Raw genomic sequence first — 14596 nt, 5'->3', positions numbered from 1 at the left:
CTATCTATGTGCCAAATTTCATCCAAATCCGTTCAGCCGTTTTTGCGTGATTGAGGAACAAACATCCAAACTATCACATTTATAGTAGTAGGACAATGATGACATAGATGACATTTTAAGTCACATCTGACCTTTACATGAAATACAGGCTTGGGTTCTTAAAACCATCAAGGATTTATGACTTTATTATAGGATGTTCTGTGAATGTGTCCTAGGCTTAGCTCAGCAAGTGAAACCAGTTCATCAGGTACAAGAAAGCCAAAGTTTTTTCTCAGCCTTAGAAGATTACTTTATATTTAGTGCTGATATTATGGGCTTACATTGTAAGACAGTGTCCAGCAGAGTATTATAAGAAACAGTTGATAACCATCTGCGGACTGTGGTTCTAGATACATTAACAATAAACTCAGTTTTAGATTTGAGAGAAAAGTAAAACCCGGACTCTGACCACAGAAGATAATGAGACGTAAGACTTGTTACTTCTAAGATGTGCTACTAAATATACTTCTCATCTCCCTATTGTTGTTCAAATTTTATCTTGGACTTTGTGTTCAGTTCTGGTCTCAGTAGAATAATGTAACATTTAGGAATGAAGATACAGCCCAGAAGTCCAGCACTGGAAGACCAGATGGCAAAAACCTCCACAGCCACCATGTATTTCCCCTTGGTGCTGAGATAGGCCGGGATGAAGGAGATCCACACACTACAGAAGAGCAGCATGCTGAAGGTGATGTACTGAGCCTCATTGAAGGTGTCTGGAAGTTTCCTGGCCAAGAATGCTACAATAAAGCTCAACCCAGCCAGAAATCCAACGTAACCAATGGCCAAGTAGAAAGCAATGACAGATCCCTCATTACATTGTAAGATTATCTTCCCAACCTCTATCTCAGTGTTATACTCTGGGAATGGTGGAGATAGAGACAACCAGAAGACACAGATGACAACCTCTCCTAATGTACCTGTAATGAGTAAAGCTGTGGACAGATGTCTCCACAACCACTGCCTCACTGTTCTGCCTGGTTGGATGGAGTGAAAGGCCAAGACTACAGTGACAGTTTTGGCTAAAATGGAAGAAGCTGCAACAGTAAAGATGATCCCAAAAGCCACTTGTCGTAGCAGACACGATAAGCTTGTGAGACGCCCAATGAATAACAGAGGACATAAGAATGAGAAGAGTAGAGCGAGGAGCAGGATAAAGCTCAGGGTCTGGTTATTGGCTTTCACAATTGACGTGTTCTTGTGTTTTATATATATCCCCAAAACAACGACAGTCACAAAACAGAAGAAGAGATTGATGATAATGAGAGATAATCCCAATGTATCTTCACATGACAGGAAGACGAGTGGTCGTGGGATACAGACGTCTCTTCTCTCATTAGACCAGTGGTCTTCAGGACACGACAAACATCCTTCCATATCTGTAGGAAAGAGAAAGGGGGGTCTTAGTTTTATTCATCAGGTCTCAATGTCTGGCTGATAATTTATTCTGATAATCCCTACAGGTAATAGTATAGACGGACTCAATAAATATCCCCCTCACCGGTCTGGTTGGAGATCTCGCCTTCTGTACAGGGGGCGCAGTAGTAGCAGCATTTCTGTTTTCCCTCCAGTGGGACTTTCCTGTATCCGGGGAGACAACTCTCAGTACAGGCAGAGCGCGGTGTCTGGGATAAAAGAGTCACAGGCTGACAATGTCCATTATCTAATTATTACCGCCATCCTCACTACGCATCACATGAGCTGAGAACACAGAATACTTATTGAAAGGACAATATTAGATAGAAATGATCATATACAGTGTTGGCCAAAAGTATTGGCACCCCTGCAATTCTGTCAGATAATACTCATGTTCTTCCAGATAATGATTGCAGTCACAAACTCTTTGGTATTATTATCTTCATTTAATTTGCCTTCAATGGAAAACCACAAAAAGAATTGTCAAAAAGCCAAATTGGATATAATTCCACACCAAACATAAAAAAGGGGGTGGACAAAAGGATTGGCACTGTTTGAAAAATCATGTGATGCTTCTCTAATTTGTGTAATTAACAGCACCTGTTACTCACCTGAGTCACCTAACAGGTGGTGGCAATAACTAAATCACTCTTGCAGCCAGTTGAAATGGATTAAAGTTGACTCCACCTCTGTCCTGTGTCCTTGTGTGACCACATTGAGCATGGAGAAAAGAAAGAAGACCAAAGAACTGTCTGAGGACTTGAGAAGCAAAATTGTGAGGAAGCATGAGCAATCTCAAGGCTACAAGTCCATCTCCAAAGACCTGAATGTTCCTGCGTCTACCGTGCGCAGTGTCATTAAGAAGTGTAAAGCCCATGGCACTGTGGCTAACCTCCCTAGATGTGGACGGAAAAGAAAAATTGACGAGAAACTTCAACGCAAGATTGTGCGGATGGTGGATAAAGAACCTCGACTAACATCCAAACACGTTCAAGCTGCCCTGCAGTCCGAGGGTACAACAGTGTCACCCCGTACTATCCAGGGTCAGCGTCTGAATGAGAAGGGACTGTATGGTAGGAGACCCAGGAAGACCCCACTTCTTACCCAGAGACATAAGCCAGGCTGGAGTTTGCCAAAACTTACCTGAGAAAGCCAAAACCGTTCTGAAAGAATGTTCTCTGGTCAGATGAGACAAAAGTAGGAAAAGGCCTCAACATAGAGTTTACAGGGGAAAAAAAAAGAGGCCTTCAAAGAAAAGAAGACGGTCCCTACAGTCAAACATGGCGGAGGGTCCCTGATGTTTTGGGGTTGCTTTGCTGCCTCTGGCACTGGACTGCTTGACCGTGTGCATGGCATTATGAAGTCTGAAGACGACCAACACATTGTGCAGCATCATGTAGGGCCCAGTGTGAGAAAGCTGGGTCTCCCTCAGAGGTTAGGGCTCTTCTAGCAGGACAATGACCCAAAACACACTTCAGGTCAGCACTAGAAAATGGTGGTGAGAGAAAGCCCTGGAGACTTGTAAAGTGGCAGCAATGAGTCCAGCCCTGAATCCCATAGAACACCTGTGGGGGAGGGGGAGAGATCTCTTGGTGGCAGTTTGGAGAAGGCCCCCTTCACATCTCAGGGGGGACCTGGAGCAGTTTGCCAAAGAAGAATGGTCTAAGATTCCAGCAGAGCCTTGTAAGAAACTCATTGCTGGTTAGCGGAAGCGGTTGTGCGCAGTTATTGTGTCTAAAGGTTGTGCTACCAAGTATTAGGCTGAGGGCGCCAATACTTCTGTCCGCACCAGTTTTGGAGTTTTGTGTAAAATGATCAATGATGTGACTTTTTTTTCATTCTCTTTTGTGTTTTTTCATTGCAAGCAAAATAAATGAAGATATTACCAAAGAGTTTGTGCTTGTAATCATTATCTGGGGGACAGCGAGGATTATCTGACAGAATTCCAGGGGGGCCAATACTTTTGGCCAACACTGTATAGTCCTGTTTATACATATCCTGGGCGACATTAGACCTTCCTTGGCCCTGCCGACAACCTACTTGGGAATATCCACAAACTGCCTACTTTGGGTTTATTTTTACTTTTTCCACAATCCCCTCCCCTTTATAGTAGGCCACGCCCATTTGTCACTCATTTCCTGGATGATTTGGTAATGTTGTGTATTACATCAGATCTTTATAATAAAGTCTATGTTATACTGTATGTGAAACTCACCTTCAAAAATCGCTGCTCCCAATATATGGAGCTGTCATTTATAGGAAACTGATAAGAACCATTGTCTTCATGGAAATGTCCTACTGTACGTCTCCGCAGAGTATTGTTAGAATATACACGGTAATTTACCAGATCTAATCTCACAGGAAAGTTTCCTTTATTGTCGAAGGAAATGGAATCTCCACCAGGACTTGTAAAATTCACCGTCCTTATATATCGATGGAGCTAAAAGGGAAACAACAACAGATCAGCGAGAGCGAGGAATCTAGAAATATCACCTACTGGCTAAAGATCAGTAAATCTGTTCTGAATGGACCCATTTCAGTAAAAAGATTTGGTTTCCAATTATTCAAAAATTTTATGTTTTGATTTGGAATTCTGTCTAAAATGGCCGCCGACACATGTAACTTTAGACAGAAGGGCAGAAGAGAAGTATCACAGCTAATCCTGAGTGGTAGGTGGAGAGGTGATATGTGCAGATGTCATATCAGTATATAGGATACCGGGCAGGAGGAGAGGGGGCTGGGGAACATAACACTAACATACAAAGCCATCCACAACCTATCCCCTCCATATACACTCACCGGCCACTTTATTAGGTACACCTATCCAACTGCTCGTTAACACTTAATTTCTAATCAGTCAATCACATGGCGGCAACTCAGTGCATTTAGGCATGTAGACATGGTCAAGACAATCTCCTGCAGTTCAAACCGAGCATCAGTATGGGGAAGAAAGGTGATTTGAGTGCCTTTGAACGTGGCATGGTTGTTGGTGCCAGAAGGGCTGGTCTGAGTATTTCAGAAACTGCTGATCTACTGGGATTTTCACGCACAACCATCTCTAGGGTTTACAGAGAATGGTCCGAAAAAGAAAAAACATCCAGTGAGCGGCAGTTCTGTGGGCGGAAATGCGTTGTTGATGCCAGAGGTCAGAGGAGAATGGCCAGACTGGTTCGAGCTGATAGAAAGGCAACAGTGACTCAAATAGCCACCCGTTACAACCAAGGTAGCCAGAAGAGCATCTCTGAACGCACAGTACGTCGAACTTTGAGGCAGATGGGCTACAGCAGCAGAAGACCACACCGGGTGCCACTCCTTTCAGCTAAGAACAGGAAACTGAGGCTACAATTTGCACAAGCTCATCGAAATTGGACAATTGAAGATTGGAAAAACGTTGCCTGGTCTGATGAGTCTCGATTTCTGCTGCGACATTCGGATGGTAGGGTCAGAATTTGGCGTCAACAACATGAAAGCATGGATCCATCCTGCCTTGTATCGGTAACGGTTCAGGCTGGTGGTGGTGGTGTCATGGTGTGGGGAATATTTTCTTGGCACTCTTTGGGCCCCTTGGTACCAATTGAGCATCGTTGCAACGCCAAAGCCTACCTGAGTATTGTTGCTGACCATGTCCATCCCTTTATGACCACAATGTACCCAACATCTGATGGCTACTTTCAGTAGGATAATGCGCCATGTCATAAAGCTGGAATCATCTCAGACTGGTTTCTTGAACATGACAATGAGTTCACTGTACTCCAATGGCCTCCACAGTCACCAGATCTCAATCCAATAGAGGAGCATCTTTGGGATGTGGTGGAACGGGAGATTCGCATCATGGATGTGCAGCCGACAAATCTGCGGCAACTGTGTGATGCCATCATGTCAATATGGACCAAAATCTCTGAGGAATGCTTCCAGCACCTTGTTGTATCTATGCCACGAAGAATTGAGGCAGTTCTGAAGGCAAAAGGGGGTCCAACCCGTTACTAGCATGGTGTACCTAATAAAGTGGCCGGTGAGTGTATATCCGACCTAATCTTCCTCTACCTGACCACATCTAACCTCAAATCCTCCAATCACCTCCTACTCCTACTCTACTCTCATCCACTCCTCACACAACCGTCTCCAAGATCTCTGGGCAGTTGCGGATCTGGGACCCAGACTTTTGCCAAGTCCAATTCCACTATGTATTATAGATATATATATAGTCCTAGTAGTCCTGACAGTGTCATACACTATGTATTATAGATATATATAGTCCTAGGAGTCCTGACAATGTCATACACTATGTATTATAGATATATATAGTCTTAGGAGCCCTGACAGTGTCATACACTATGTATTATAGATATATATAGTCCTAGTAGTCCTGACAGTGTCATACACTATGTATTATAGATACAGTTAGGGCCAGAAATATTTGGACAGTGACACAAGTTTTGTTATTTTAGCTGTTTACAAAAACATGTTAGAAATACAATTATATATATAATATGGGCTGAAAGTGCACACTCCCAGCTGCAATATGAGAGTTTCCACATCCAAATCGGAGAAAGGGTTTAGGAATCATAGCTCTGTAATGCATAGCCTCCTCTTTTTCAAGGGACCAAAAGTAATTGGACAATGGATTCTAAGGGCTGCAATTAACTCTGAAGGCGTCTCCCTCGTAAACCTGTAATCAATGAAGTAGTTAAAAGGTCTGGGGTTGATTCCAGGTGTGTGGTTTTGCATTTGGAAGCTGTTGCTGTGACCAGACAACATGCGGTCAAAGGAACTCTCAATTGAGGTGAAGCAGAACATCCTGAGGCTGAAAAAAAAGAAAAAATCCATCAGAGAGATAGCAGACATGCTTGGAGTAGCAAAATCAACAGTCGGGTACATTCTAAGAAAAAAGGAATTGACTGGTGAGCTTGGGAACTCAAAAAGGCCTGGGCGTCCACGGATGACAACAGTGATGGATGATCGCCGCATACTTTCTTTGGTCAAGAAGAACCCGTTCACAACATCAACTGAAGTCCAGAACACTCTCAGTGAAGTAGGTGTATCTGTCTCTAAGTCAACAGTAAAGAGAAGACTCCATGAAAGTAAATACAAAGGGTTCACATCTAGATGCAAACCATTCATCAATTCCAAAAATAGACAGGCCAGAGTTAAATTTGCTGAAAAACACCTCAAGAAGCCAGCTCAGTTCTGGAAAAGTATTCTATGGACAGATGAGACAAAGATCAACCTGTACCAGAATGATGGGAAGAAAAAAGTTTGGAGAAGAAAGGGAACGGCACATGATCCAAGGCACACCACATCCTCTGTAAAACATGGTGGAGGCAACGTGATGGCATGGGCATGCATGGCTTTCAATGGCACTGGGTCACTTGTGTTTATTGATGACATAACAGCAGACAAGAGTAGCCGGATGAATTCTGAAGTGTACCGGGATATACTTTCAGCCCAGATTCAGCCAAATGCTGCCAAGTTGATCGGACAGCGCTTCATAGTACAGATGGACAATGACCCCAAGCATACAGCCAAAGCTACCCAGGAGTTCATGAGTGCAAAAAAGTGGAACATTCTGCAATGGCCAAGTCAATCACCAGATCTTAACCCAATTGAGCATGCATTTCACTTGCTCAAATCCAGACTTAAGGCGGAAAGACCCACAAACAAGCAAGACCTGAAGGCTGCGGCTGTAAAGGCCTGGCAAAGCATTAAGAAGGAGGAAACCCAGCGTTTGGTGATGTCCATGGGTTCCAGACTTAAGGCAGTGATTGCCTCCAAAGGATTCGCAACAAAATATTGAAAATAAAAATATTTTGTTTGGGTTATGTTTATTTGTCCAATTACTTTTGAGCTCCTAAAATGTGGAGTGTTTGTAAAGAAATGTGTACAATTCCTACATTTTCTATCAGATATTTTTGTTCAACCCTTCAAATTAAACGTTACAATCTGCACTTGAATTCTGTTATAGAGGTTTCATTTCAAATCCAATGTGGTGGCATGCAGAGCCCAACTCGCGAAAATTGTGTCACTGTCCAAATATTTCTGGCCCTAACTGTATATATAGTCCTAGGAGCCCTGACAGTGTCATACACTATGTATTATAGATATATATAGTCCTAGGAGTCTTGACAGTGTCATACACTATGTATTATACATATATAGTCCTAGGAGCCCTGACAGTGTCATACACTATGTATTATAGATATATATAGTCCTAGGAGCCCTGACAGTGTCATGCACTATGTATTATAGATATATATAGTCCTAGGAGCCCTGACAGTGTCATACACTATGTATTATAGATATATATAGTCCTAGGAGTCTTGACAGTGTCATACACTATGTATTATACATATATAGTCCTAGGAGCCCTGACAGTGTCATACACTATGTATTATACATATATAGTCCTAGGAGCCCTGACAGTGTCATACACTATGTATTATAGATATATATAGTCCTAGGAGCCCTGACAGTGTCATGCACTATGTATTATAGATATATATAGTCCTAGGAGTCTTGACAGTGTCATACACTATGTATTATACATATATAGTCCTAGGAGCCCTGACAGTGTCATACACTATGTATTATACATATATAGCCCTAGGAGCCCTGACAGTGTCATACACTATGTATTATAGATATATAGTCCTAGGAGCCCTGACAGTGTCATACACTATGTATTATAGATATATAGTCCTAGGAGTTCTGCAGTGCCATACACTATCTATTATAGATATATAGTCCTAGGAGCCCTGACAGTGTCATACACTATGTATCATAGATATATATATATAGTCCTAGGAGCCCTGACAGTGTCATACACTATGTATTATAGATATATAGTCCTAGGAGCCCTGACAGTGTCATACACTATGTATTATACATATATAGTCCTAGGAGCCCTGACAGTGTCATACACTATGTATTATAGATATATAGTCCTAGGAGCCCTGACAGTGTCATACACTATGTATTATAGATATATAGTCCTAGGAGTTCTGCAGTGCCATACACTATCTATTATAGATATATAGTCCTAGGAGCCCTGACAGTGTCATACACTATGTATCATATATATATATATATATATATATATATATATATATATATATATATATATATATATATATAGTCCTAGGAGCCCTGACAGTGTCATACACTATGTATTATAGATATATAGTCCTAGGAGCCCTGACAGTGTCATACACTATGTATTATAGATATATAGTCCTAGGAGCCCTGACAGTGTCATACACTATGTATTATAGATATATAGTCCTAGGAGCCCTGACAGTGTCATACACTATGTATTATAGATATATAGTCCTAGGAGCCCTGACAGTGTCATACACTATGTATTATAGCTATATATAGTCCTAGGAGCCCTGACAGTGTCCTACACTATGTATTATACATATATAGTCCTAGGAGCCCTGACAGTGTCCTACACTATGTATTATACATATATAGTCCTAGGAGCCCTGACAGTGTCATACACTATGTATTATACATATATAGTCCTAGGAGCCCTGACAGTGTCATACACTATGTATCATAGATATATATAGTCCTAGGAGCCCTGACATTGTCATACACTATGTATTATACATATATAGTCCTAGGAGCCCTGACAGTGTCATACACTATGTATTATACATATATAGTCCTAGGAGCCCTGACAGTGTCATACACTATGTATTATAGATATATATAGTCCTAGGAGCCCTGTCAGTGTCATACACTATGTATTATAGATATATATAGTCCTAGGAGTCCTGACAATGTCATATACTATGTATTATAGATATATATAGTCCCAGGAGTCTTGACAGTGTCATACACTATGTATTATAGATATATATAGTCCTAGGAGCCCTGACAGTGTCATACACTATGTATTATAGATATATATAGTCCTAGGAGCCCTGACAGTGTCATACACTATGTATTATAGATATATAGTCCTAGGAGCCCTGACAGTGTCATACACTATGTATTATATATATATATATATATATATATATATATATATAGTCCTAGGAGCCCTGACAGTGTCATACACTATGTATTATAGATATAAAGTCCTAGGAGTGTCATACACTATGTATTATAGATATATAGTCCTAGGAGCCCTGACAGTGTCATACACTATGTATTATAGATATACTGTATATATAGTCCTAGGAGTCCTGACAGTGTCATGCACTATGTATTATAGCTATATACAGTCCTGGTGTCATACACTATATTTCACAGATATTGAGACATTTCTTCTACCTTAATGAGTAAAAACAGTTTTATCTATTTTTTTCCTGGTTACTTTCCTCCAGACTTCAGGCGGACATCATGGTTTCATTGTCTTGTAGTGTCGAGGTGTCACTTTATGGTTTTTATAGGATGTGTTATAGTTTTCAGTGGGGCCACATTCAGTTGCTTATAACATACTGACTAAATCTTATTGAAGGGTTTTTCAGTGACTTCCTTCATGAATGCTTTTTTCCCCCTGAATTTCTGGGCTGTTTCCGATTCCAGGTCATGTGATTGGAAATAGCAGCTGGCACCCTAGTCTCTGTACCCGCTTCCTCATCTCCATGTTCAGTGGTATTACCTTTACTATGAGGACTGGCAGACTGGCTCATTGTAATAGTAATGCCGCCCCCAGTGTTGTAAATACCACTGAACACAGAGATGAGGTGGAGAAATTCTGGTGTAAGGCGCTAATTCTGACCACGTCAACCAGAAACAGAGCAGAAACCAAAAGTTTTTTATTTTTTTATTTTTTTTTAAACCCGATAGGAAATATGTCACCTGAGTGTATTACTATTACCATTCTGGGGTACTTACAACATTTTATAACTTTTCATTCCATTTTATTTTTCATTTGTGGTGTTTTTTAACTGTTTTTGACAGTGTTCGGTGGGCAGGACACAAAATGCTTTTTATTCATTCTGTTGGTCATTACAGATATGGCGATACCAAGTGTACAGTCCAGAGACAAACAGCAGTTACCCTCTGTGAATTCTCTGGATTTGCATATTGGGACATAATAAAAATCAATCTGTTCCTTAAAGGGTCTTAAGATTACCAAAATCCAGCCTGAGATGAAGAAGACACAAATGATTTTGGCCAAGCTTTAACTGTTGGAAAGATGACCTCACATCTGACTATAGAATACTATGATATACAGGGGAGTTCATGGTCAACTAAGTGATGCCAAAGTGGCCAAGTCCTATGGCTGCAAAACAAGCCGATAGTGCTGATATGATTTGTTTGGCTTTCACCAAATGTGGCCCTGTGTGTTATGGCCAAACATCTTCACGTTGGTCTTGTCTGTTTAAAGGACATTGTTCAAGAATTCTCGTCTATTCAACTTTGCGACTCCTAACAACCCTTCCATGCAAGCCGTACTTCTTCAGTCTTTATCTATTTCTACCGCTGTGAACTTTAACATGTAACTTGTTAACTGAGACCTGTAGAGTCTGAGATATAGCTCTTGGGTTCTTTCAATTTCTCTGAGAACTGCATGGCCTGACCTAAGAATGATTTTGCTCGCCCTACACTACTGCCCCCATTCTGACGTCTGTATAACAGTAGGCATGTGATCCTTACAGATTGGATGCACACGTGGGATGTCAGATGATGAGCAGAGTTGATTTACACAGTTTGGCTATATAGAATGGAGCGCACTTAGTGTACAGTGTTGGCTGTTTGACTACTGGATCCCTCCGTCAGGGCTCTGGAAAATACAGTTTTAACTGCAATTGAAATCTGTCCTCCATCCTGTATCTGCACTCCATATCAGACCTAAGCTATTTTTGCTGTACATCTAAGGTTTTGGATGACTTTTGGTTTTACAGTGTGTCCCCCATTACTACCAGCGAGATAAATAAATGAGTTGTAAGGAAATGCAAGTTGTGCAATTCCCCAGTGCTGCTGCTGAAACCAGGGAGGAAGGGGAGGACAGAGACATTGAGTCCTAAACTTGACCCAGCCCCTGTACCTACCTACTTGCCACAACCGACCTACTTGCCACAACCGTTCTAATGACAGGGACAACTGGGCGACAGTCCCTTCTCTGAATAAGTGTTACACCGCAACATTGATATCTACGATGATTCCTCCCCACAATAGGAGCTTCATTAAAGGGGTTGTCCCGTCACAAGGATCCTATCTATAATGCTTGTAAATGTGAATGTAAGACTTTTCCTAAATACATTGCTTCAGCAAAACTGCTTTGTTTGTGCACTATATCACTTTATTCATTTTTTTTGTGTCCACAGCCCTGACCTAGCTGCTCCTGAGTCAAGTGATGTGTCAGCCTGCTCTCAGGGGGGAGGGAGGAGGGGCTAAGTGCACGGGAGCAAGCCTGGAGGGGGGGGGTAGTTTATTCTTTAGGGGAAGGGGCCGCCAATACACTGATACACTGTTAGACGCTGGCACAGGTGAAGCCAGCAACATCGCTATGCTTCTGCCCTGCATGAAGCAAGCAGAAGCGATGCTGCTATTCCGGGGCGGGGCGGAGGAGCGGGTTAGCAGCATCGCTTCTGCTTGCTTCATGCAGGGCAGAAGCATAGCGATGTTGCTGACTTCACCTGTGCCAGCGTCTAACACTCCCCAGCATCTGCTGTAATAGAGAGGCGGATGCTGGGGACTACGCCGGCACAGGTGAGCCAGCAACATCGCTATGCTTCTGCCCTGCATGAAGCCAGCAGCGGCAGAAGCGATGTTGTTATTCCGCTCGGGGTCACATATGCAAAGCCAAGCTTGCGTGCTCATACACCAGTCTAGCCTTCACAAGGCTAGACGGTCTATGAGCGCGCACGCAGGGCCGGCGACATCTCGCCGCTTGGCTTTGCATATGTGACCCCGCCCACCAATGACGAGACAAAGCCGGAAGACAGAAGAATTCACAGAAACGAAGACCGGTAAGTATGCGACTTGGGAATACCCCTTTAATGTCTCCACCTCGGAGCTCTTACCTTCCAGGCATCTCGTGGACTCCAGACGGGAAATGATTTGGAATATTCTTGTCTTCTCTGTGAATATATCAGGTCATGTAAGGCATAAGCCACAATATACACTGCAGAATACACACTGAACGTGTAACGGAAATTCTCTACATCATACTGGAAGGGATCCACATTACCCAGAACATCACTTTCATTACATGGTCTAGAGGATGCAAAATAATCTCCAAACCTACAAGACAGATATTTATCCCATACTTTATACAATGGCTGAACCTCCGGATATCTTAGAGGACCGGCTGTCAGTAAATATTCTTTTAATCCTGGAATCCTTCTTTTATGAAGATTGATCTGTAAAGAACTGGGCAATGTAGTGAATGAGATAAACTGTTCAGGAAAAACTAGTGAGAGGAAGATCACAACTTTCCTAGGATTGTGGGCTTCAGACAATATCCAGTGAAATAACCATAAACCATATGAGCTGCCGACAAATATAATAATGTCACAAGGAATCTTTTGGATTTGATGCACTATCTTCCCGTAGGCCACAATATTGTCATGCTTAGAAACACCATTGAGTGACTCCCTAAAAGCCAGGCAGACCCCGCTGTCTATTAGGACATTGTAGAGCTCCCTGCTGGCCCGCTGGCTGCTCTCATCATCTACTGTCACCATCCCCACCCAGCTCCAGCCAAAATGCTTCAGTAGGAGAACAAGGGCTTCATACCGAGCTGACTCTTCAGGGACTGTGCGATAGAAATAAGGGAACAGGAGCTTGTTGTTAAATGCAGGATCCATCGCTCCATAGCTGATCTGTAGAGAGGACATTGACCCGAAATATTATTTACCTAATATAACACATCATCCTACACATCACCAGCTCTTGTTCTATCTTCATAAGTGCTTGTGCTATTGCCATTACCGTACTAAATACTAGAGATGGGTGAACTTCTCAGGGTTCATTTTGTTTTGGGTTTGAATGGCTCGGGTCCAAAATTTGTTTTGGGTTGAACATGTTCAGTATGACCCTCACCTTAAATAGCTTAAAACATAGAGAATAGAGATGAGAGAACAGTAAAATATTCGATGTTCGTTATTCGTTTCGAATAGCATCTCCATAGTCGACTATTCGAACGAATATGGAACCCCATTATAGTCTATGGGAGAAAATGCTTCGTTTCAGGGGATCCCTCATTCGACTCAGGAGAGTCACCAAGTCCACTTTGACACCTGAGCAAATGATGCCAACACCTCTAAAATGCAACTGGGACAGCAGGGGGCGCATGTCTGGGGGCATCTAACACACCAAAGTCCCTCTATTACCCCAACATCAAAACCTAACAACTACACACTTTCCACATTCAAAAAAACCTCTATCAAAGTGGGAAAATACCTGGAAACCTTCTTTACTCCCCAAATGGATGGATGCAAACCCCAATTTAAGCTCAACAAACATTAACAAGCACCCCTTTATATCACGTTGCCCATGACAACCACAGATGGAATAGGCAATGGATATCCAACAGTCCCCACCCTGAACTGTCGTGGATGTGTGTGATGTGGTGAGACCTTCCAAAATTCACTTTTCTGGTCCTTAACATGAGCCCTTCCAAATTAAGTTACAGGCCCTTAAGCTGAGCTCCCAGCAGAGATTGGGGCCCTTCAGGTGACTTCAGCCTCTACCTGCAGAGTTTTAGGCCCTTTATCTTAGTTCAGCCTTGCACCAGCAGATATTTGTTGGTTCTTTGGGTGAGTTGAGCCTTTAAACAGCAGAGATTTAGTTTTTGGCCCTTGGCGTGAGTACAGCCTTGCACCAGTAGTGTTTTTGGCCCTTGGCGTGAGCAGAGCCTTTAAAATACAGTGTTTTTGGCCCTTGGGGTGACTAGAGCCATGCAGCAGCAGTGTTTCATTTTTTGGCCCTTGGGGTGACCCCTAAAAAATTAGATTTCAGGCCCTTGGGGGGAGCCTTAAAAAATTATATTTCAGGCCCTTGGGAGTGAGCCATAAAAAACTGAGTTGCAAGCCCCTGGGGGGGGGGGGGGGATAATGGAATTTTTTAAATAAGAAAAAAAAAATTTCACATTCAGAAGTATGGGCTGGAGGAAGAAGAGTATGAGGAGGAAGAGTAAATTGGGTGCTGGCAGCTTCTCTCCAGTACCTGGCCTCTGGAGTGG

At 42.4% G+C, this 14596-nt stretch overlaps 1 protein-coding gene across 1 annotated transcript; it reads right to left on the bottom strand.

Moving 5' to 3' along the window:
- Positions 1 to 516: 516 nt before the first annotated feature.
- On the bottom strand, positions 517 to 13220 carry LOC142187026 (vomeronasal type-2 receptor 26-like). The gene is made up of 4 exons (XM_075261434.1): positions 12435 to 13220; positions 3800 to 3895; positions 1541 to 1664; positions 517 to 1418 (listed from the first exon to the last, which is right to left on the bottom strand). The coding sequence occupies exons 1-4, from the start codon at positions 13218 to 13220 to the stop codon at positions 517 to 519; spliced, it is 1908 nt and encodes a 635-aa protein (XP_075117535.1).
- Between the last annotated feature and the right edge of the window lie 1376 nt (positions 13221 to 14596).

Source organism: Leptodactylus fuscus, unplaced genomic scaffold (assembly GCF_031893055.1).
Source record: "Leptodactylus fuscus isolate aLepFus1 unplaced genomic scaffold, aLepFus1.hap2 HAP2_SCAFFOLD_131, whole genome shotgun sequence".
In the NCBI taxonomy this organism is placed as follows: Eukaryota; Metazoa; Chordata; class Amphibia; order Anura; family Leptodactylidae; genus Leptodactylus; species Leptodactylus fuscus.
Note: the sequence above shows the minus strand (reverse complement) of the source record. Positions and strands in the feature narration are given on the sequence as shown.

Bases quoted from the DNA above. Each gene is read 5' to 3' on its own strand.
- LOC142187026 (XM_075261434.1), bottom strand. From the start codon at position 13,220: ATGGATCCTGCATTTAACAACAAGCTCCTGTTCCCTTATTTCTATCGC. The intron at 3,896-12,434 runs GTAAGAGCTCCG...TTTCCCTTTTAG, and splicing joins GTCCACGAGATGCCTGGAAG to CTCCATCGATATATAAGGAC. The intron at 1,419-1,540 runs GTGAGGGGGATA...TCTTTCCTACAG, and splicing joins CGAGATCTCCAACCAGACCG to ATATGGAAGGATGTTTGTCG.